This window comes from Musca vetustissima, unplaced genomic scaffold (assembly GCF_032173495.1).
Source record: "Musca vetustissima isolate MV318-11 ecotype Yass unplaced genomic scaffold, APGP_CSIRO_Mvet_v1 utg22410, whole genome shotgun sequence".
Taxonomy (NCBI): Eukaryota; Metazoa; Arthropoda; class Insecta; order Diptera; family Muscidae; genus Musca; species Musca vetustissima.
The window spans coordinates 104032-127235 of NW_026874546.1; the positions used below are offsets into that span (position 1 = coordinate 104032).

At 31.6% G+C, this 23204-nt stretch overlaps 1 protein-coding gene across 1 annotated transcript; it reads right to left on the reverse strand.

Annotated features, from left to right (window-relative positions):
* Window positions 1-1057: 1057 nt before the first annotated feature.
* LOC133334416 (serine/threonine-protein phosphatase 1 regulatory subunit 10) lies at window positions 1058-21575 on the reverse strand. Its single transcript, XM_061542715.1, has 5 exons — window positions 21558-21575; window positions 17659-17756; window positions 17179-17453; window positions 9838-11775; window positions 1058-3075 (listed from the first exon to the last, which is right to left on the reverse strand). The coding sequence occupies exons 1-5, from the start codon at window positions 21573-21575 to the stop codon at window positions 1088-1090; spliced, it is 4317 nt and encodes a 1438-aa protein (XP_061398699.1). The 3' UTR covers window positions 1058-1087.
* Between the last annotated feature and the right edge of the window lie 1629 nt (window positions 21576-23204).

Sequence of the window (23204 nt, forward strand, 5' to 3'; positions counted from 1 at the left end):
GTAAACAAAAACAAAGTTCATATTGTACAAAATATTATTTATATTGATTATCTTTCTTTTAATAATAATTACTACAATTTATAATTACTTATTTCTTGTTTATAGTCTTCTTTAAAAACTACATTTCTATGATTTGAATAAAACGATATTTTTTCAATTAATTACAATATAAAGGTAAAAATTAACGAGATTTCAATTTTTGAAAATAAAAAAGGATAATAGAAATGACAAATATAAATGTCTTTACATGAAACGATGTAGTGGTGAAAACCAGTTTTTTTTAATAAATTTAAGAAGTATGCATATTTTGTGATATACGAAATATGCCTATTAGCTAAGCGCACAACAAAACAAGATACATTTATATAATGAAGTAGTTGTTGTTATGTTTCTTTAGGAAAACAACAATTAAAAGGAAATGCAAAATGGTACGTTCATTGTTGTGTAAAAATATATGTATAGTATGTATATAGTAATGAATAATATATATTGAACGACATGTTTCATCTATGTGGTAAGCATGTAGTTATTTTTCCATAATCAAAGTATGCTTCATGGCTAATTATATTTTCTATATAATTGGATACTGAATTTCTTAAGAGATAATTTTCTGTTTTTTTTTTTTATTTTATATATAAATCTTTTATTTTTTCTTCTTCTTTTATACGATAGTAATAGTTTACATATTTTTTTAACTTCACTTCTAATATAGAAATAATTCATAGTTTAACATCATCATCATCGTGTTCATGATCTTGAGCTTTTGTGTTTTGCACACAACAAAAAATACAGCAACAAAAATAAAATACATTTTTAAAATATCATGGCAATGGATACAGCAATAACATAACAGTCTTTGAGATCTCTCTCGGTCTCGGTCTAGGGCTCGCTCTCTAGGGTAACTCGCCTGCTGCTGCTCTCTCTTCTCTGTAGAGGCTAATATGTACTAACTTAAAGGCATCGGCCGGATACCAGCCACACACATTTAAGTAAGATTATCACAGTCATTTTTTGATTTGAGGTCAAGCGTGGGGGAATGTAACGTCGTTGTCTCATCTTCTTTGGGCGAAGAAGAGTCAGCCCACTCCTATATGCGTTTACTCTTGGATGGATGTATAAACTTACATGACTTGCCTAGGCGGCAATGACCACGCATAAAAGCCTTACAGATACCGTTGTTGTTATTGCCATTTCCGCCACCATTTCCACGATTATTTGGACCAGGGCCAGCTGGTCTCCAATTGCCACCGCCGCCGCGGCCATTGTTATCTTGGAAGTTATTTATCCAATTTCCACCACCATTATTGCGATTATTGGGGCCATTCATCATATTGGGACCGTTCATCATGTTGTTGGGACCATTCATCATGTTGTTGGGTCCGTTCATCATCATATTGGGACCGTTCATCATATTGGGTCCATTCATCATATTAGGACCATTCATCATATTCGGACCATTCATCATATTGGGACCATTCATCATATTGGGACCGTTCATCATGTTGGGACCATTGTTGCCCATTACACCAAAGTTATTGGCAGGACCCGTAAATGGATTCATGGGACCAGGACCGCCAAATGGATTGTTGTTGTTATTACCAGGACCAAATTGATTATTGAAATTGCCAGAGGGACCATTATTCATCATGTGACCACGCTGTGGTCCACCCATATCCATAATTGGACTACCATGATTGTTGTTGAAGGGATTGGGACCACCACCACTACCCATCATAGGTCCATTGCCACCACCACCCATGCCATTGGGTGATCTTTGCCAATGACCTTGGGGACTATTTTGCATGGCATTCATTGGTGGGCCATTGGGACCAACCACTGGTCCTCCTCCAGAATTACCACCAAATGGATTAACATTGTTATTGAAAGGACTAACTTTGTTTGGCGCAGCAACATATGCTCCCAGGCCAACGGCGTTATTGGGCGGTAAGGCACTACCCATCAGCGATTTGGGGCCTCCAAACATATCAACAGGACTACCCAAACCTCCAGTACCAGCCATAATAGCAATATCTCCATCTTTTGGTGAACCCCTTGGCTCTGGCCATGGCATGCTTGTAAAGTCATTAACAGCATCGGGATTACCGGTCAAATCGTCCAATGGTATAAGTGGTATGTCATGATTGAATATGGGTTCAATTTCCGCTTCGGCTGGCGAGTCGGGAATGAGAGCATGCGTAAAGTACAATGCCCGCAATGTAGTCATTTCACGTTCAGCTTGGATTTTCCTCTGTTTCGATTGGCTGCCATCTGGATGTGGTGGTACATCATCGACTAAAATCAATGGCCTCCAAGTGGTTTGGGGTTCCATGTTGTCTTCCTGATTGAAGCCGCGGCGAGCCATTACAATGGCATCACGTTCATTGAAACGCTCCAAATTTTTCATATCCATAAACGAGGTCTTGGTGACATTGACACGTTCGTTTTCATCAAGTTCGAAGAAACGAATCTGTTCCAATGATTCCTGGGGACGCCAGGTCAGCTTCTTCTTGGGACCCTTACGACGATGTAGCATAAGGACACCAGGTGGTCCATTGGGACCACAACCTGGACCAGGTTTTTTAACTACCACAACATCGCTGGCATTATCCGAAGATGCATCATCATTTGCCGTATCTTCTTTCGGCTTACCATCCTCATCTTTGGTAATATCAATAACTCCGCCCTCCGCCAAATCTTTTTTCTTCTCCTGTGCTACTTTTTGTTCTATGTCTTCCTTGACTTTCTTCAATGGAATGTCATCGTCATCATCTTCATTTTCCTTGTCGGTATTTTGATCATCGTCAGTTGTTTTCTTAGTAGGTTCATGATCTTCATTCTCTTTGTCCGATTTGGAATCTTCGATTTTGGATTCATCTAAGGTATCTTGATAGAATTTCAGTGGTGCTACCTTAGGCATATCGGGACTAGTTGGTGGGGAGGGACCTTCTTTGGCGCCTGTAGCCGAAGTGTTTGTTGGTAGCGGTGTATTGGCACGTTTGCGTTTAGCTACCTTTTTGGGTCCTGTCGCTGCCGATAGAGCATCTGAGAAGAGATTTGTTTCAACAAGTGTTTGTACTGTAAGGGGGAAAAGAAAGAGAGAGAAAATAAAATTAGTATTTGTATTTAAACAGAAGGGAGAGAGAGATAAATGAAGGATATAAGAGAAAACATGGCATCATTTCAGTGGGTGTTCAGCGGCTTTTGCAGTGTTCAATGGGTATTCTGAAAATAGATTTAAAAAATAAAGAAAAATTGCGATTGTCTTTTCTCTCTTTCTGTGTATATACTGAAGAGATGATACATGGGGTATATTGTAAAAAATCTAATAAGAAACTTAGGATTATTGTGTAATTCAATGTGTTTAAATGCATTTTTTAATTTTGAATCCTAGGAAATTAAACTTCGAGGCAGATGAGTACATGATCAGATGGTTAATACTTAAAAAATAGAACGCGGAATAACTGACAAAATTATTGGGATACTGAGTGATAAAATTGAAATTTGAAAATTGACTAAATATGAAGCAATGGAGCTAAAGAGTCATGAATACAGAAATACGTACATATACGGGGAAAATTATAAAGATCTGTCTGCAATATGCAATATTCATAAAATAGAAACTTGAAGAAACATGGAAGCAATGTTGACATTGTCAAGAAGAGATATTTAACCAACTAGTAGCCGAAAATTGTAGGCTGAACAGATCTTGTTCAAAAAAAAAAAAAACAGGGAAACAGAGCCCAGCTTGTAATCCTATAGATATTCATGTATAACTAAAGGAATTCAATAGTCATTGTGGAATAGAGGTGTCGAGGTATCATTATACTAAAAGAAATAGTTTTTCCGAAAAGGAAATATTTTTCCAATAAAACATTTGGATCAATAGTTATTGATAAATTGGTATTTTTATAAAGTATCATAATTGAATTATATCTGAAGTTCATATATTCATATTAGATTTTCAAATAATGTATAAAAGAAGCAGAATATGAAGACAATTTCTATATTTTTTGGAATTAAGGATATTTATACACTTGTGTAATTCATTTGGTACCTCTGAGTCATTTAACCTATTAACTTAATATATACAAGATTCTATATAAACCCCAAAAAATAAACACACATTTAATAGTTCCTTTGAGCTTGGTGGTAGGTAGTATAAAATATCGCCTTAATAATGATTCAATAATTTCTCTATATGTTCAAAAAATGTTGTAAATAATTTCAATATTATCGATTTTATGTTATTATATTTACATTGTATATGGTTGGAAAAGAGATGATTCAAAATCTTTTTCAATATCCAATACATAAATCACACAAGTCTTTACTTGGAGAAGTAAAAAAAAAAATAATGATAATAATAATAATAACTAAAATCTGTTATGTATAGAGGAGGACATTATAATTTGAAACGTTATAGTTACATTGCATACGGGAGAAAATCACATAAATTTTTACTTTGAGGAATTTATTATTCAATAAATTAATTAACATCTAGTATGGAAATTAAATAAGGCAGAAGGGGACATGATAATTCAAAGAAAATGTTTGTTTGGATTCTAATCCAGGAAATTTTCCAAAGAAGAATTTTATTTCAATGCTGACATTTGTAAGAAAACTGTGAAATATAAAAAAAAAAAATCCGAAAGAAATATCTTATTTAAAGGATTGGTATGAACAAAATAACTTCTTTAAAGAATCGATATATTTCTTGCAAAAAAAAATAATGGAAAATAAGGTCTATAATATGAGACAGTACGAAAAAAAAATATTTTATTGTAAAAAATAGCAGAAGAAGTATTAGCTGAATAAAGTTATTAATCTTTAAGAAGACTTTTAATTCCTTTATAAGAAATATCAAGCTGTCAAGTTATTTAGTTATGATCTAGATTCAGTCCTTGATATTATTTTTAAAATGTTGGGGAGTATTTGCGGTAATAATTCTACGTTGAAAGTGGGTTCATATTACGATTAATTTGTTCGCAATTTACATGCATTGCCAATGATATTTGTAATATTTTCTTTAAAACCGGAAATCTAAATCTAAACTTTTAATAACATCCAATTTGTCTAGTAATATTCATGATATTTTATTGTCTGATATATACGATTAATGATTGTCTTGTGTGAAGCCTGAATTGAACTATTGGGAACGGGAATTGTACATAACAATAATGAATGCAAAATCAATGAAACTTTTTTATATTTTTTATGGAATTGGGCGTTAGAAATATATTTTTAGAAGTAATAAGCCTGAATAAACAATTGGAAGCGAGAAATGTGCATAAATGGAATGAATGGATTGAGTGACATAACCTCAAAAACCATAAAACATTTTTTATTCCACCACTTTTTATGGAATTGAAATGTATATAGAAGTAATAATTGTCTTGTGTGAAGCCTGCATGAACAATTAGGAACTAGAAATGTACATAAACCTAATGAATGCAGTGAGTACCATAACCTCAAAAACAATGAACCGTTTGGAATCCATATAATTAATAGAAATGTCCTTGTGGACAATATATATATATATATATATATATGATATAAAATGATAGAATATATGTGGAATACAACAACTCGTCCTCCAATAGAAACATACAAAAACAAAGAGACGGACCCTGTCCTTAAACACTTAAAATGCATTGAATTAAAATTATCGATGTTATGTATTAATGAAGTTTGGAGGTAAGGAAAGGTAAGGTTTGTGTGAAACAAACTCAGTAATGATATGTCCTTTTACTTCATTAGATCACTTGTAATGAATTCATATAGAATGAATATATAGAAAATAATGAAGGTATAACATAACCTCAATTTTATAAAACAATTTCATTAGTAATAGGAAGCGTATGTAACATAAAGTTAATGGATAGCTTTTTTTATGAACATCGTGGACAACAATTGAAGACCGGAAATATTGAAAGTAATAGGCATATGCGATGACGCAACCTCCAATTAAAGATTACCTTGAAGGATCTACGGCAAACGTAATATTCAATGAATTTAATTCTGACATGGAATAGTGGAGGATATTGAGTGATATAAATTTCATAAAAATGCATTCAACTAATGGAATGGTTGGTGGTTATGCCAATTAGAAACATGTTAATAGAGGATCTCTCTTATCCTCCATTGAATGAAAGAAGTATGCAATATTTCATCTTTTAAACAAAATACAAGCAATCCTAAATCTTCATAAATTCTATCAAACTATCTAACCTTCTTTGCAAATATTGCATCTATCTCCCTATCACCTATATAATGTTGGCCCCTGAAAATCAACAAGTCATGTAACAGCAGTCAGCAGAGCACAGTGTGTGTAACAAAATCAATCTTATACAACCATAGCAAAATTGCTCATTACTACAGGCGTGACGACGACTACTACCAAACTTCAAGGACTATTCATCATATTTTATGTATTGTTTTTTGTTTTGTATGTATTTTATTGATTTCTTTTGCAATAAATAATAATATCTATTATTGCAGTTCCATTTCATTTTTTTCTTTTGATTATAGTTAATTTAAAACTAGGTGTAAATTAGAGTAAAATAATAGGATATATATGTATATTGTATTGTATACTTATCACATAGTTTGCCATACATCATCACCCGTTAAACAACCCCTTTTTCGACGAGGGGGGTTAAACACCACACGCGTATATTCATCGCGATCACCAAAAACAAAAAATAAAAATTGCTTACAAATTTTTGTAACGCCTTGTTCGTAAATTTGTGTGAAGCTTTGTAGCGCGCGTCGTTTTCATGTTGTTAGGAATGATAGTGGTGGTAAGTGTTGGAAAAATACGTTGCCATTTGCATTGAAGATTTTGGCAATGCCCATGAGAGTGTGAGAAATGTTGTTGATTTATGCACAATGTTAAAAAAAGGTAGAAGCAAAACGCGTGTGTGCCACCTAGAGGTATTATTCGAATTTTTTGTATCATCAGGGAATTACTCCGTTGGGAAATTAATTAAGTAATGTCATCGCACACTTCGTTTACTTTTGAAAGTTTTGTTTGAAACCTCGGCACGACGGGACCTACTTTGGAATACTGAAGCCATCCCTTTTTTGAGGGTTAAGTTCAGCATGACCCTACTACTATCCAATTTCTAAATGTTATAACTTCTTATGCACTTAAAAATAGCTTCATAGAATGAAGACACTACGCGCTACATTTATCTAGGCTTGTATATTTCAAACCCCGCGTTATCATTTCAAATAATTTCAACAATTGATCGCATTCAATGGAAACAAAGCTATTCCAATTCCAATATGTGGAGTTTCAACTATTCATTGCATTCAATGGAAACAAATCTATTCCAATTCCAATATGTGGAATATAAGGCCCACATGTTGTGGTCGGCAGAAGCCGGGGTTTAATTCCGCTATGACGTGAGGATCTTATAAACCCAACATCTTTGCACATTATCTACATGCCCGTTAGGCGTTTCGGAATATAATCAACTCTGCTATAAACCCCTTAGTGGTGGTCAGCAATAGCCACTTTTCCAGTGGAAGAAAATTGTTACAGCGTAAACTCACAGGAAATGGGATCTTATGGCCATACGCTGATAGCGAGAAGGACCCAATATTTAATCTAATCATCCAATCGGAAAATAAACCACTTCTCTTTAAATGCTCACAAGAGTTGGGATCTTATGGACATATAGAGATGGAAAGGACTCAATAGTTCATCTTTTCATCCGTTAGTCACTGTTATCCATTATCACATCGTAATGAAAATCACTATTATTTAAATGAAATATGCCCGGCTCTATTCTGAACGTTGTTCCACGATGAAAGTTCTAGGTGGAAATATTGGCTTTAAATCTCAAAAAGAAAAGGGCTGAACTACACCCGTGAAACCAGTGGGTATTCGAAACAAGCTAATGCTGGTAAGTGGAGCCCGAAAACCACTTCCTTCGATTAACACTCCTATTTTATTATCCTAATCATGCAAATTTGCAATAGAATAGAATTCTACCATTAAAAAATTGTTACGTTGCTAGGTCAGTTCTAAGTGGATCAAGCACATCGTCAACACTTTTCGAGGAATATTACAAAAACAACTACTTCATAGCCAGTTATTGTTGTTACTATAGCAGCCCTAATGCTACCAAATTACCATTCCAGACCTTGATCATATGGTCCTCGGGTCCTTCCGAATTGAATAATACAAATGTGAAGCTTTTTTCTCTCATTCTTCATAGAGGTATACATAAACCCTCATTTTAATAGGGGAGGTTATATTTTTCGTTAAGCAATGTTAATGGGTTTGATCAGGGAATTGAATTTAAATTAAATTAGTTCAATTCTGATTCCATGTTGTTCTGAGAAGTCAAAACATAGGGTTTTGGGTTACCCATTTTTGCGATAAATTTGTCCAGTAAAACAAGGACGAGAAGGCGACGTCTAATATTTATGATTCCGAAATATAATAATCTGCTTTTCATCTGAATTTAAATTAAATTAGTTCAATACTGATTCCATATTATTCTCAGAAGTCAAATCGAAACGTAGGGTTTTGGGTTACCCAATTTTGGGATCAATTTGTCCTCTAAAACAAGGACTGGACTTTTCAAGAGAAGGTAGCATCTAATATTTATGATTCCGAATCATGCCTTTCATCTGTGCAATTATTCTTAGGATTTAATATTCTCATCATAATGTTTATTTGCCCAAATTATAAATATTCTTCGAAATTCGAACTTTAATACAAATTGATTATCATTGAAGGAGTGGTTTTCCGAAACTGAATTTCTCTTTTAGGGAATTGCAAGAAAACATTTACTTGAAGTACGAGTAGATTTTCGAAGAATTTTTAATTAGAACCAGGCAACAGATGCGATTAAAGTTCCCCTCCTCCTAAGTTCACAAATAAAAATCATTTCATCTTCATATAAACCTAACCTCAACATAAATTCTCACAAAAAATATAACTGCATTTTTAAAGCAAACAGCAACGTTTTCCAACACTACAATACTTTTTATCATTTGTTTAGAGAGAGAGAGTGAGGTAACGTACACAACTCTCCCCTGGAACATTGCTCTTTTTTCATTTCATTCATTCCACTGTGTAAAAACGCCATAAAGGTAGCAAAGAAAAAAAGAGCAATGATCAAAGATTCACATTCACCACACACATTAGATTATACCGATTAAAAAAGTAACCGAAACGTTGCTGTTCAAAATTAAAAAAAGAATGTTCAATATCATCATCAACAAAACAACAACATAAAAAGTGAGGCCAATGATGACTTTGCTATATTCCTCCCCATGTTTTCTCTCTCTGGCTCGCTTTCAAGCAATACGGCTCTCTTCTCCATTATTTTGAGTCAGGCATGCAGCAGGCGGGCGGGCAGACAGTCAGCTAGCCAGCCATCCATCTCCACAGGGCAGCCAACAAACAACAGAGTATTTGGGTAGTATGAGTCATCAAAAGTTCGCTGTGGAGTAGTGGTTGTTGTATGTCGATGAAGAATCACATTTTATGTTAGCAGCAAACGTACAGCAGCAGACATTTGTCAATGTTTGTATAACCACCACGACACACACACTCATTCACAACATTTCTTTCCCTTTTGTTTTCTCTCTCACCAAGAAGAAGAAGGGGTTAATGTATTTTTGTATTTTTTTACGGTATGAAAAAGAATTTAAATAAAAAAACAAATAAAAAAAAACAAAAAAATGTTTATACTTAATTTGCAAAAGCCCCAACGCAGACACACACACTCAATATGAATGCCATTGTTTTCTCTGTAAATAGACGAGAAAAGAACAAAAAACCAAAATTAATATCGGTTCGACAAATCAAATACTTACTCTTCTTAGGGGCTATAAGTTTAATAGCTCCAGGCTTTTCATTAGCATTGGCTACTGTGGTCATATCTATTTTGGGTTTCTTCTCTGTGGGTGAATCCCGTGGTGGCGGTGATGACCTCTTCAGTGAGGAGGGTAAAGATGTGGGTAAAATGGAAGTGCCTAAAACAGGTGTAACCGCCGTACTGGAGGACGATGGTTTCTTAAGACCTTTGCGTGAAGGTGGTGGTGGTGCTTCTTCGGTTAGGCCATGGGAACGGAATTGGGATTTGTAGGTTTTTACGGTTTTGGACTTTTCAGCATCCTTGCGGATTTCAATGGACATTGAAGCCTTTTTGGAGGGAATTGTAATGGATGTGGGTTTGTTGGCATCATCATTGTTGCTGCTGTTAGCCGAGGATGATGAGTTTTCATCTTTTGATTTTTTACTTAGTTTGGCTAATTTATCGCCAGATGATGACGAGGAAGAGGATGATGATGAGGAATTGTTTTTCTCTTTATCGTAATCACGGTCCTTCTTTGATGATGACGAGGATGATGATGACTTGTCCTTGTCACGGTACTTATCCTTGGAACTGGAAGATGAACTAGATTTTGATGAAGACGATGATGATCTGTGTTTGCTAGAACTGGAACTAGAACTGCTACGTTCTTTGTCTTTGCTGGAACTGGAGCGATCCTTATCACTTTTATGCTTATCACTTGAACTGCGATGCGATGATGATGACGAGGACGATGAGGATTTGGATTTACTCGATGATGAGCTGCTACTTTTCGATGAGGAAGATGATGATTTATGGCTGGAAGATGACGATGACCTATGTCCCGAGGAGGAGGAGCTCTTTGATGATTTGCTACCATCTTTCTCCTTCTCCCTGTCATTGCTACTGCTACTACGTCTATCCTTGTCTTTGGAACTTTTAACATCCTTCGACTTGTCTGAAGAGTCTTCAGATTTTTTATCCTCAGATTTCTTTACATCTGCCGATTTACTTTTAACTTTCGCATCATCTTCATTGCCACTGTTGCTGTCATTTTCCTTTTCCGGTTTATCCAAAGAAGAGCTATTGTCATCGGTTTCCTCAATGTCATTGGTTTTACTCTTTTTCACAACGGTAGTGGCAGCATCTGTGGTATCTTCCATAGATTCTTCATCCTCTTCATCTTCTGCTTCATTTTCTTCTACAACTTCATCTTCCTCATCCTCTTCGTCTTCATCTGCTGCCGTTTCATCCTTGTCACTTGATTCACGTTCACTCTTCGCAGACTTTGGAGAAGCAGCAGCCGCTGCCGAGTCTGATGTATTTTTGGGAACTTTAGCTAAAAATTGATTACCATTTTTAACAACAATCTTATAAACTAGACCAGATTCACTGGCTTTTTTCTGTGCCGGTGTTAGACTGTATGATGCTGTGGAAATAGGTTCGGCGGCAACATCACCTAAAGGATCTTTTTCTTCATCATCATCGTCATCGTCGTGACATTCTTCGTCGTCATCATCGGCATCTTCATTATGTGCCTCCTCCTCTTCTTCTTCGTCGTCGTCTTCCTCGACCTCTTCTTGCTGTTCTTCCTCCTCATCTTCATCTGCAACTTCCTGTTTGGCAATTATTCTAGCCTTTGTATTTTTGCCAGCATTTTGTTTTGTTGCTGTGATTTGATGATTATTTCCCGGAGATGCTGTCGTCGTTGTTTGTTGGGCGGTTATGTTAACAGGAGTTACCATGGGTGCAACAACTGCAACAGGTGGTGATTTAATTACTGCTGCTGTTGCTTGTGGTGTCATGTTGTTAACGGTAGGTGTTGTGGTGCTTGTTACTGCTGATGATGCTGCGGCTGCGACAGGTGTTGTTGTTGTTGTGTTGGGTAATGTGGCATCCGGATTTTCGGTGACAACTTTTAGCCACTGTTCAACAAGACGTTTAGCTAGTATTCTCACGCCTGGAATTAAATAAAAAATTAAGGAATTAGTAAGAAGACATATTGAAAATTAATAGACGTAGTTTTTTTGAGAAAAGTTTCATTACAAATTTGTTAAAATTCAAAATAATTTAAATAGTATTTTCTTGATAGTCCTTTTGGTATCGTAATTTGGATTTATAGCAATAAATACGAAGGAAAAATAATAATAATACTAATAATAATTTATCAACATAAATCAATTCTGTCCCTGCAGGAAGGGTTTTGGTCATGAAATGAAAAAAGAGTTATGGCCTATTCAAAATTATATTTTGTTACAGAATAAAAAACGATTTATATTTAAATGAGCCATTTGTAAAGTCTCAACCTTGTAATGAGTTTTTAAAAGAAAGATTCAAGAAAATATAAAAAAATATTCTTTCTAATAGCTGAAGTTTAGATATGTTGATGGAAAATTAAAAAAATATATATTGTTTGTATAGATATAAACAAATAGAACAAATAAACTATTTTGAATAAAAACAAATAATTTTTTTTTGGCAATCTTAGATATCAAATCTTATTTAAATTCATAAAAACATATATCAAAATTAAAAATTTGAAATATTTTTTTACCGATTTTTTTTTTGTTTTCCTACTATTTTTAATTTTGTATATATTTCTATATTTTATTTTATTATTAAAAGGGTTCCATTTTTATTATATTAAATTAAGAATTTGAGTATGACAATAAACAAATTTGAACAAGTTTCTTTCTATTTTGTGAAAAAAACTAATTTGTTTTTTTTTTTTGAATTTATAAAAACAAACATTTAAAATAATTATATGATAATAAAAAACTATTAAAAAATTAAATCACAATTCTAATTCTTATATTTTATATAAAAATATATATTGGGTTAATTTTAATTTTTAAAAAATTATTTAAAATAAATGATTGAAATCTTGAAAATTTTTTGAAATCTTGAAAATTTTAAAAAATTTAAAAAAAAAAGAAAACATTATTTAAAAAATATTATTCAGAATTTATTTATTTTTATATTAAAGTAATTTCATTTTTTTCGTTTCACCATTTTAATAGTTAAAAAGTTTAATTCAAAATTTTATATTTTTTTAAAAAATATATATATTTTTAAATAAAAATATATATTTTTAATTTTAATAGTGAAAAAAAAACAAAAAATTAATTCAGAATTGCATATTTAATATTTTTTATATAAAATATATATATTTTTTAAAATTAATAACAAAAACATTATTAAAAAAATATTATTCAGAATTTATTTATTTTTGCCATACTATTTGTAATTTTCAAATCGTATTTTCATTATTTTCGTTTAACAATTTTAGTTAGGTAAAAATATATTTTTAATTTATATATTTTAAAGAGATTATTTTTTTAATATATATATTTTATATTACAAGTTTTTTTTATTTAAAAAAATTATGTTTCAATTTCCTTAAATATTTTTTTTATAATTTTACTTTAAATATCGCATTAATATAATTCAATTTTCTTTTTAATTTCAATTTTTAGAAATCTAAAAACCCCATTGAAATGTTTATTGTTTTTAGATTTGAATTGACAAAGATATTTTCATCTGCTTGTATAATACCATCTGATCAAGAAACTAAAACGTTTAAGGGGGAAGAAAGAAGAAGGGTAGAATAATCTACACATCGCATATAAACACGCACACATGTTACCCTTGACATTCCAATGACGCAATTTATTGTTGTTAGTAGTTTGAAATATAAAATATTCTTCAAGATCTTTGTATCACTATATTATATACAAAAAACCTGTTGTATATCTATATATGTGACCCAAGATGATAATTAAAACCATTATTTTCATAACACGTGTTCTTCATACAAAAGTAAAAAACTGAAGATTTTTAAATTTCTTCAAAAAAATATTTACCTCACTCCTATATATTGTAAATTAATAATAAAAATCACTAAAAACACTTTCAATATTTTATATAAAAATTGTCTATTAGAATTGAATATTATTTATATTCTGTTACTAATTGTAATTTCTAATGTTCACACAATTTTTTTTTTACATTTAAAAATCACTTCTCTCCTCAATGGCAAATAAATTGTGAATGCTGATTGTGGTGTACTACAACAGCAGCAAAGTTAAAATGTAATAAAAAATATCTATTATACATTGAGTCATGTGTTTTTTGTGGCTATATATGGAAAGAGAACAATTAACAGCGAACATTCTCTCCCTTGTACAGTAGTTCAAAGCCAAACAAGAAAAATTTACCTGGGCTATAGATTAGTTTGTAACTGGCAGATGTTTACAAATTCAATACAATTACAAAGGTAGTAGTAATATTGTATTGTGTACAGAACCACAAGATGTTATGTAGGTAACCTGGTATTTTTCAAAGGTATTGTGTAGAAGAAAATCTTAAGGGTGTACAATTTTCTTAGCATAAAAAATCTTGGGCAAAATATTGAATTTGTCAAATCAGCTGTCCTATTCAGGCATATAAAATTGCGTTGCTCTATTTTACTATAATAACGAGCGTTATATACAAACTACCCACACCACACATATTAGAGAGGTACTACTAATAACAAATTCATGTTGTACGCACTGCTGATAAGGTCATAAACATGGAATGATGATTAGTGGCACGTAGTCAAACATACGCACAGCTATACACATTGTTGTTGTTTTTTATTGTATAAAGTACAGTTCGTGCTTGTTCGGGGAAATCCAAAACATTTTGAAATCAAATAGAAATGACAACAAATGTGTAGATTGTCATTCTTCGAAAAAAGGTATTGACTAAGTAGGGTTATCAAGATTTTAAGTAAGAGATAAGTAGTGGGAAATATTTTTTAGAAATTCATTTTTGGGTAGAAAGATATGTTCCGTATATTGATGTTACAAGAAACAAGAATTCTAACAGCAGATCGTTGTATTTATTAAGGGTCATGTAGACAAGGGTTATCACAATTTGAAGTATTTGAAATATTTGAAAAAGAAGATATGCTCAACATATTGACCTCATATTATGAGAATTTTTTCGTTCTTGCAACATTAGATCGTCGTGTGATGGCATTTCTCGAAATACCTATTGTCACAAGTAGGGTTATCATCTACATTTGAAGTACGAGATAAATAATATAAAATATGTATTCGGAAATTCATAATTGGAAAGGAGAAAAATATGCCAACATATTGACCTCATGCAATTGGAAAATATTCTTTAATTTTAAACGAATTGTAACAATAGATTATTTTATGATATTCCACGAAATATATACTGAATAATAAGCATGTTCAAATTACAGATAAATATTAGACATTTGTTTAAAATTCCTAGAGGAAAAAATGTTTCAAAATGTTCACGCCATGGTAGGAGAGGTAGGAGAAAATGAATTGCCGTATGATATTATCCGAAAAAAATATTGACTGCGTAGGGTTCCGAATTTTCATGTTCAATTTGTAGAGGAAATAGACTACAAATCTTTACGCCATGGCATAAGAAAAAATTCGACCATTAAATACGAATTGTAACTGATCAGCATATAGTGATAGCTGAATATTTTGAAATAGCCTGTGGTCAAAGACAAAGTATTCGAAGTTAGTTATTGTAATTGCAAACATATCAAGACTGCCGATATATCTCCAGGCAATTTTACAGTATCATATGATCTTTCAGGTAATCACTGAATTTTAAATAATTCATTAAATAAAGATCACATTTTTACTGGTTGTTGTAGTAGGTAGCCTAGAAGAATTTAAATTTCAAATATTAAAATATGGGTAAATATCTTAAAAATGTATTAAGAAAATATTGATACGTTTCCACGACAATAGGGAATACGAATATAAACTGGGAACTGCTACCACAACAATTGTCATGGTAAAAATTACATAGAAACCGTTTTGGAATCACAAATTTTTTTATTGATTTCTATATTATTGAACGATTTTTGGGTATTTTTTGAACAAATTAATAAAAATTAAATCGGTCGATTATTTGAAGTTCTCTCTCGGTTCATTAAAAACACTCTAAACTTATTCAGTCTTATTTTTAAAGGGCTCGGTATGTCGAAATATTTTTTCTGAGAAAATATGTTTTAATTTGAATTTATGAATTGATTAATAATTAATCGTTAATTAATTTTAAGCCTTTGGAGTAGTTTATGTATTGTTGGTTATGATATAATTAAGTGATATACTGTTAATTTTAAGCTTTTGGAGTAGTCCATGTAAAGAAGTTTTTGGAATCGCTCATGGCCCTTTGGGCTAGGTTCTTGTTTATGAAATAAATTGAATTGAAAGCTTTTTTATTTTGGAAACTGGAAAATGTAAATTCTCTTAAAAAAGAAAAAAAATAGAATCAATCAATTATTTGGGAAGAGGCAATTCACTCGTTTCAATCCCATTTTTTTTTAATAGGGATGGTGCATATTTTCAAAAACATTAGACCTTATTTGAAGAACAATTTTTAATTGACATGTTCCTGTACTGAAAGAATCTACGTTCTAAACTGAGTACAGGTCGCATTTATGATTCGAATTTGATGACATTTGTTTCGCATAGCCTACATATTTGGCCCACTAATACGCCAATCCATGGTATATTCAGTAAGGTAGCCGCATAGACGAATTTCTACAACAAACATCAGTTGTTGTATTTGTATTTTTATAGAAAATATCAATAAAAGTATTGTCAAACAAGCTCTTCAAAATTCGGAGTTTTTTCATCTATAATTTTGTTTTTTTTTTTTTTTTTAATTTTTGGGTTCTACATTTTAACAATATTTTTGACATTTATTTGCACCAACAGCTGGGCCGATGCGTCTATCTTTTAAATATTCCTTGCGCCACTCAAAAACATTAATAATGAATGACCCATCAAGCGGTAGATGTTCGAACTATAACTTGCTGGAGCTTTGACATATTCAATGGCATTTCCAATGTGTCGAATTGTACTAAATAAAATTTTTAATTAATGGTTTTCTTGACCACACATGTAATTTACATATGCCTTGTTCCAGAACTTGAACGAAATAGTTGAGGGAATTGCCAACCACCATCTTTCTCGCCCACAAACTGACAATTGCCACAATTAAAATTATCGTTTTCACTATATCCATATACGACTGTGTTGTTTTTAACTGCTTATCTGACGTCTATTGATAATTTTTGACATGTGTATCAAATAACGGTCAAATAACACAAGATTGTGTTATCAGTATTTCCAATATTTTCAAATGTTCTTTTTAAAGTGCACCTAGAGATTTTTTATATCGCAAACCCTGTACTAAATGTTGAATGCAAAAATAAGCTAAATACGTCATGTTTTCAATATAAATACATCTATCTGCTTAAAGAAACTCTAATTAAAAAAAATTAAAAATCTGTTATACCAATAATATTTATGCTTACCTTCATTACCGCCATCCTTGCACAGACCCTTAACAAGTTTGGGAGCAGAATTAATCTTAAGACGATTGACATCAACCGGGCACAATAACAGCAATTCCAATATCTCTTGGACCAATGGCCAATTCATGGCACGAATGGCATCATTTAACCAGGTATAGACCAATGACCAGCCACCGGCACCCATAAATTCGCCCAGTAATTCGGTTTTGGTACATTTTAAGATTTGCACATAAATGCATTTGGAGACCAATTTTTTGGAATATTTGGTCATTAAACTGTTGGAGAAAAAAACAAAGGAAATAGGAAAACAAAAACACCATTATTAAACAAATCAAGAAATACAACTCTGTGTAATTGTAATAGATTAAAAAGGGCAAGAGTGGCGGTACAACGTGATTATTTATGGAGGCCAACCACCTAAAAACCACTCTTGCAGGGGGTTGGAATGAAAACACAAATATTTTATTTTTTTATGCCTACCTAGCTAATCTTTTGACTTCTCCGGCGCTCAAAATGCCGCCATTATCATCTAATAACACCTTAAGGCATTTCAATAACTGTATTGGCACAATACGTGGCTAGAAAAACAATAACAGAAAAAAAGAAAATCATTGAAATATGCTCGTCACACATTAATTATTTATAAAATAAAGTAAAACACATTATCAATTTAACAAAATTTTTATTTTTTATATTTTGTTAAAGGTTGGCAATTGCAAATGATCTTGGAACTAAACTTACCATTTTGTTGGATATTTTTGTTTAATATGTAATAACAATTAACTGGAAACTGGTATATTTTGCACGTCTCTCTCTTCTCAAATTGTGGTATACCAATATTTTCTTCTTTAGCTACGCGTTTGTCTTCTCTCCGGTTTGTTTACGTCATTTGTTTTCAATTGGACTTCACACAATTTTTCGGCGTAGTTACAGCTTGTTTTATTTTCTTTCCTTCTTTTTTCTTATTAAAATTTGCGATTATGTAATGCAGGTTTTTTTCTTCTTCATTCCACTAATCCATTGATTATTTTCTTTGTAAATTTCTTGTTACTCTTTTTACTTTTAAAATCTACAATAAAAACAAATAGAAATTAATTTATTTGTTGGCAAAAACGCAATTAAAAACTTATACACATTTTTTTCAAGTCGTCTATCGGAAACAGAGAAAAGAAAAACACACTTCAACAAAAGGAAAGAAATACTTCTTTCCAGTTGTCAAATTTTTGTTTACTTTATTTATAAACAACAACAATCGTATTACCTAGTATTTAATTTAATTGTTTAATATAAAAGAGTATAAATATGTTTTAAATGCGACAAGGAATTGTATTTATATTTATTTAAGCACGCTACGTGCAGTCTCCCATGAGTACTCTGAATAAACTGATGAAAACGCCAGTGGTGGCGGTGTTGCTGTGTTTGTAAAATGTAAACACATGTCTACAATTGTAATAGATTGTTTTCATTTGTTAACAGGGTGTTTCAAATGTTTCTGAAATTTCAGTGCTGTCTAGCAACATAACAGCATAACCCAACAAACATGAATTGTTTTGTATATCGATTTCACTTTTTTCGATAAATTACAAGTTGTTAGTAATGTCATTAAACTATATCCATGAAAAAGTCATCGAAATGGTTTAGTTGAGATGGTAGCTGTCAAAATGTTGTTTGTTTTGCATGTATTATGGAATGATTACAATAGAATATTTGGTCTGTTCCAGAACCTGCAAGAATGTGCTATTTTTACGAGAACAATTTTTCTTTATAATATCGGAAAAAATTAGTCGATTCTTGCAGTACGGGAGCAGACCAACAATGATTACTTGTAAATTAAAATATGTTATTTGCCGTATATTATATTTCATTAGGCTCAAAAATTGATTACGATAAATAATTTTAATGCATACGTAGTGATTAAATCTACAAATGAATTCAGAGAAACGTTTTTAGAAATAACTAATGTTTTATTTTTTGGAAAAGAAAATAACACCACTTATCGACAAATGCGATTATTATTTCAGTCAATAGTCAAGAATATCTTAAATTAAATTGGTAATATACAATATTTATAAAGAATTTTTTTGCAAATACAACTCTGATTTAGCAGTATTCTGACTACCATTAACATTCAGAAAAAAACTTTTTGCAATATTCGAACCAATTATGAAAATCAGAAATAGGAGATATATAAATGACAATACAATGTAGGATCATTACCAAAACCAGTATGATTCTAATATTTATTTAATAAATTCAAAGTTTTATTAGTGTAGAAGCAATTACAATTTCCTATGCGGGTTTTTCCAAAGTATGGTGAACTAATAAAATTCCCCACTTGAAGCGAAAATGGCGCTACTAGAATTAAATGTTGAAAAAAGCGCGTACGTTTTTGCTAATACAACTCTGATTTAAGAGTATTCTGACTGATGGAGAGTGACACCGATGCTGACATCTATTTTAAAGTAAATGACAAATACAGTCAAAGCCCGGTATAAAAATTGATATATTTTCAAGCCAATTATTCGTTATAGCGAAAAATTCGTTATTAACGTAATAATAACGTGTTTACATATTTTATATGGCTGGATAATTTTTTAAGGGATCTATAATTTATCAAGTAAAAAGTATTAAAAAAAGAGAAATAAATTATGGATAAAAAACCAATGTCATTATCTACCGGACATTATTTTTATTTTTATCAAGGTTACCAACAAGTCATGGCATAATTACAGACGGTAGTCTCATTTGAGAATTTTAGGCTGGCAACCCTTTTTAATTTGGAACTCATCTATAAATTTTTTATATATTATATACATTAGAACTTTTTAAAGGGTTAACCTACTTTATGAGGATTTATTTGACATATATACAAAGGAATTGACAATTGAAACCCACTGCGTTAACGCAATTCGGTTAAATGTAAACTTACTATATTATGTATGTGTGTCGATTGGCATATTTTCAATAAATTAAAAAATATATATATTTTCTAAAGCTGAACATTGCTCTTAAGATTTAATAATTTTTGACACTGAACACATGATATGCGAAAATTAAAAAAAAAGGATCAATTGATTCTTGTGAGTTCTGAAACATAACATCTGTCAACAAATCACTTTCCCTGTTCTTGTCAAAAATTATCTGAACTATAATTTTTGATCAAGATTTTTAATAAGGGAAATAATATATTGCAAAAAATAAATATTGCCTATTTAAAACTCCTCCCTGTCGATTTGTAAATATCGAGATGCATCATCTGAATTTTAATCAGCTGCCTTTTGGCCGGTAATGGCAAAGATTCGATTATTTATGTTTTTTCGTCAATGTTCCATTAAATACAAGAGTGGTAAAACCCATGATATATAGGGAATAGCTACCGACTAAATAATGGGCAATTCTATATGTACATATTTGGTGTATGTTCATCCGTTCAGACTGGATGATTTCATCCGAGCTGTCAAAATGCAATGTAACAAAACCTTTAACAGTATGGGGCAAGGCCTATAAATAAGGTCATCCAGGGAGACTTCCATTATGAAAACATTAAAAAATTAAAATTTGTTGACATTAGACTTGAGAAAAACAGTTTTTTTCCTTATTAATAAACCTTGGTATGGGGGATATTCAACCAAAATATCCGATAACCATTACTTCTTACACTACCTGTTTAATAATGGATCTTGACCCGTAGTAAAACGGGTCCTTTATGGGGATTTATTTGATATATATATATATATGCAATGGAATTGACAATTTAGAACCGAAATCCAGTACAATGTGAACGAATTTATAAAACTTTTCAAATTTATAAAGGGGAAAATAAAAATCGATTACTTGAAAATTCTTCCAAATTCAGGAATTAGTTTTTTTAACTTATAAAGAAAATAAACGAAAGATAGTAGGTTTTGGAAAAGACCAATTAAAATGTATACAAAAATTTCAAATTTATAAAGGAGAAACACATGTTCGATTATTTACACATGTTTTGTGCGCTTTTAAAAATAATTGTCAACATACAAAATGTCGAAAAAAATGTATACTTGACAAATTCCAGACACTACAACTATTAGCTTGGTAAATTTTAAACGATTCTAACGAGGGTTTAAAATGACATTTAGGTTATAACTTTTTTCCGGGTTAACCTACTTTATAAGGATTTATTTGGCATATATTCAAAGCAATTAACAATTCATACCCACTGGATTAACGAAATCCAGAAAAATGTAAACGTGCTATAAACGACTCTGGGCATTAACGCAGAACACGTTATTATGTATAACACGAATGAATCTGTGTATGAACTTTTTAATGAACAAAAACATACATAATAAATCTAAAATGCGCCAAAATTACATTTATAATTTTGAGTTTTTAATTACACCAACACTTGATGACATTTCACTAACAGCTGAGCGCTGATGTTGCCATATTATCAACCATGCAATGCATTAAATATTTTGATAATTGTTTGACATTTGGTCTGTTCCCGTACTGCAAGAATCTACTAGATTTTACTATTTTCTTCGATAATATAAAGGAAAATTCGTTATCGCAGTAAAAAGTAGTAGATTCTTGCAGAACGTGAACAGACCAATTGATATAGATATCGATAAAAAAATGAGTAATGTTGCCATACACTTGAGAGAAAGACATCGTTTGATGTGAAGGCCCCTTAATAAATAGCAACACATATTACTACACTAATCGATAACAATTCGATACCTCTGTTGCCATACTAAACACAACTCAACAACCGGTTTTTGGCTTAGCTAAAAGAAAAAGTAAACACCACTACAAACTAAAACACAATCTATTACAATTCCAATACACCTTCGTTAACGCCCATATAAAACTCTGACGCCATTTTGTTTTCCATTTTCGTATGTATAACAAAAATGTAATTATATACAACGCAATTTCACCATATATTACCATAAAAGTACAGCACACTATAATCCAACGATGAAGCAATGGAAATATTTGTAATATTTTTTTCGTATTGATTTTTCTTTTCGAGTGAAGTTATTTCACATTTTTCTATTTTCTTTGCTTTTCTCAGCAATTAGTTATTTCGAAATGCCCTAAATTAGTCAGCAAATTTTTCGTTTCGTTTGTTTTTCTTCAACTTGTGCTTTTAGTTTCTCCAAGCACATAACTCAATATCTAACAATAAAAAGACTTGCATTTCGATATTTCGTTAATGATTTAATTTTTTTTCTTCTTCAACAGTTCAATATTTATATTATTTGTTTTCTTGCTTTTTACAGATTTCTATTTTATAATTATTATTATGTATATATGGAGATAAATGTGTCAGCTTATTTTTCTTTTCTTTGTTCCGAGTTTACCAAAAAAGCCACGTCCAACTCACCCGTATTCACAAAATTATCTGAACAAAATGCAGTTATGACTAGGGATAAGTAAATCGACTTTTGACTAATCGATTAATCGAATTTTTGTCAGAAAGTCGAAATCGACTTTTGATTTTTGAGAAAATCGCAAAGTCGACTTTTCAAAATCAAGTTTGCGAATTTGAGATAACACGGAATCCAATGCTATAATTATATAAAATATTTTATGCAAATGAGTATTACACGCCCACGGGCTTAAAAATAGATTTTTACAAAATGGCGGTTGCTTATTTTACGGATAACCTACAAATTACGAGTCGTTCAACAGAATCCAAACATCTGCGCATGAAATTTTTAATTTTCGTAAATTTTAATAACAAAAGAAGATGCTTTTCGCAACTATGTGACTCCTTCACAGTAGAAGAGTTCACTGATACACAAGGCTTAGAAAGTCTAATTATCAAATTCTTAAAGAAGATCGAAGTCAACCTGCAAAACACAAACCACCATCTATGGATAAAGTCAAATCGTAGCTTAATACATTGGAGACACTGAACATTCTAATACCAAATAGGACGTGAGCCAAGGAGGAGAGGAGTTAATTGAAAAAAAAAAAAAAAAATATTTTATGAATATTATTGTATTTAATAAATACATAATTCATTGGTCCAAATT

Excerpts from the sequence above, each read along its gene's own strand:
- LOC133334416 (XM_061542715.1), bottom strand. Across the intron at positions 11,776-17,178 it reads CAAGGATGGCGGTAATGAAG|GCGTGAGAATACTAGCTAAA; the intron begins GTAAGCATAAAT and ends ATTTAATTCCAG. Across the intron at positions 3,076-9,837 it reads ACTTATAGCCCCTAAGAAGA|TACAAACACTTGTTGAAACA; the intron begins GTAAGTATTTGA and ends TCCCCCTTACAG.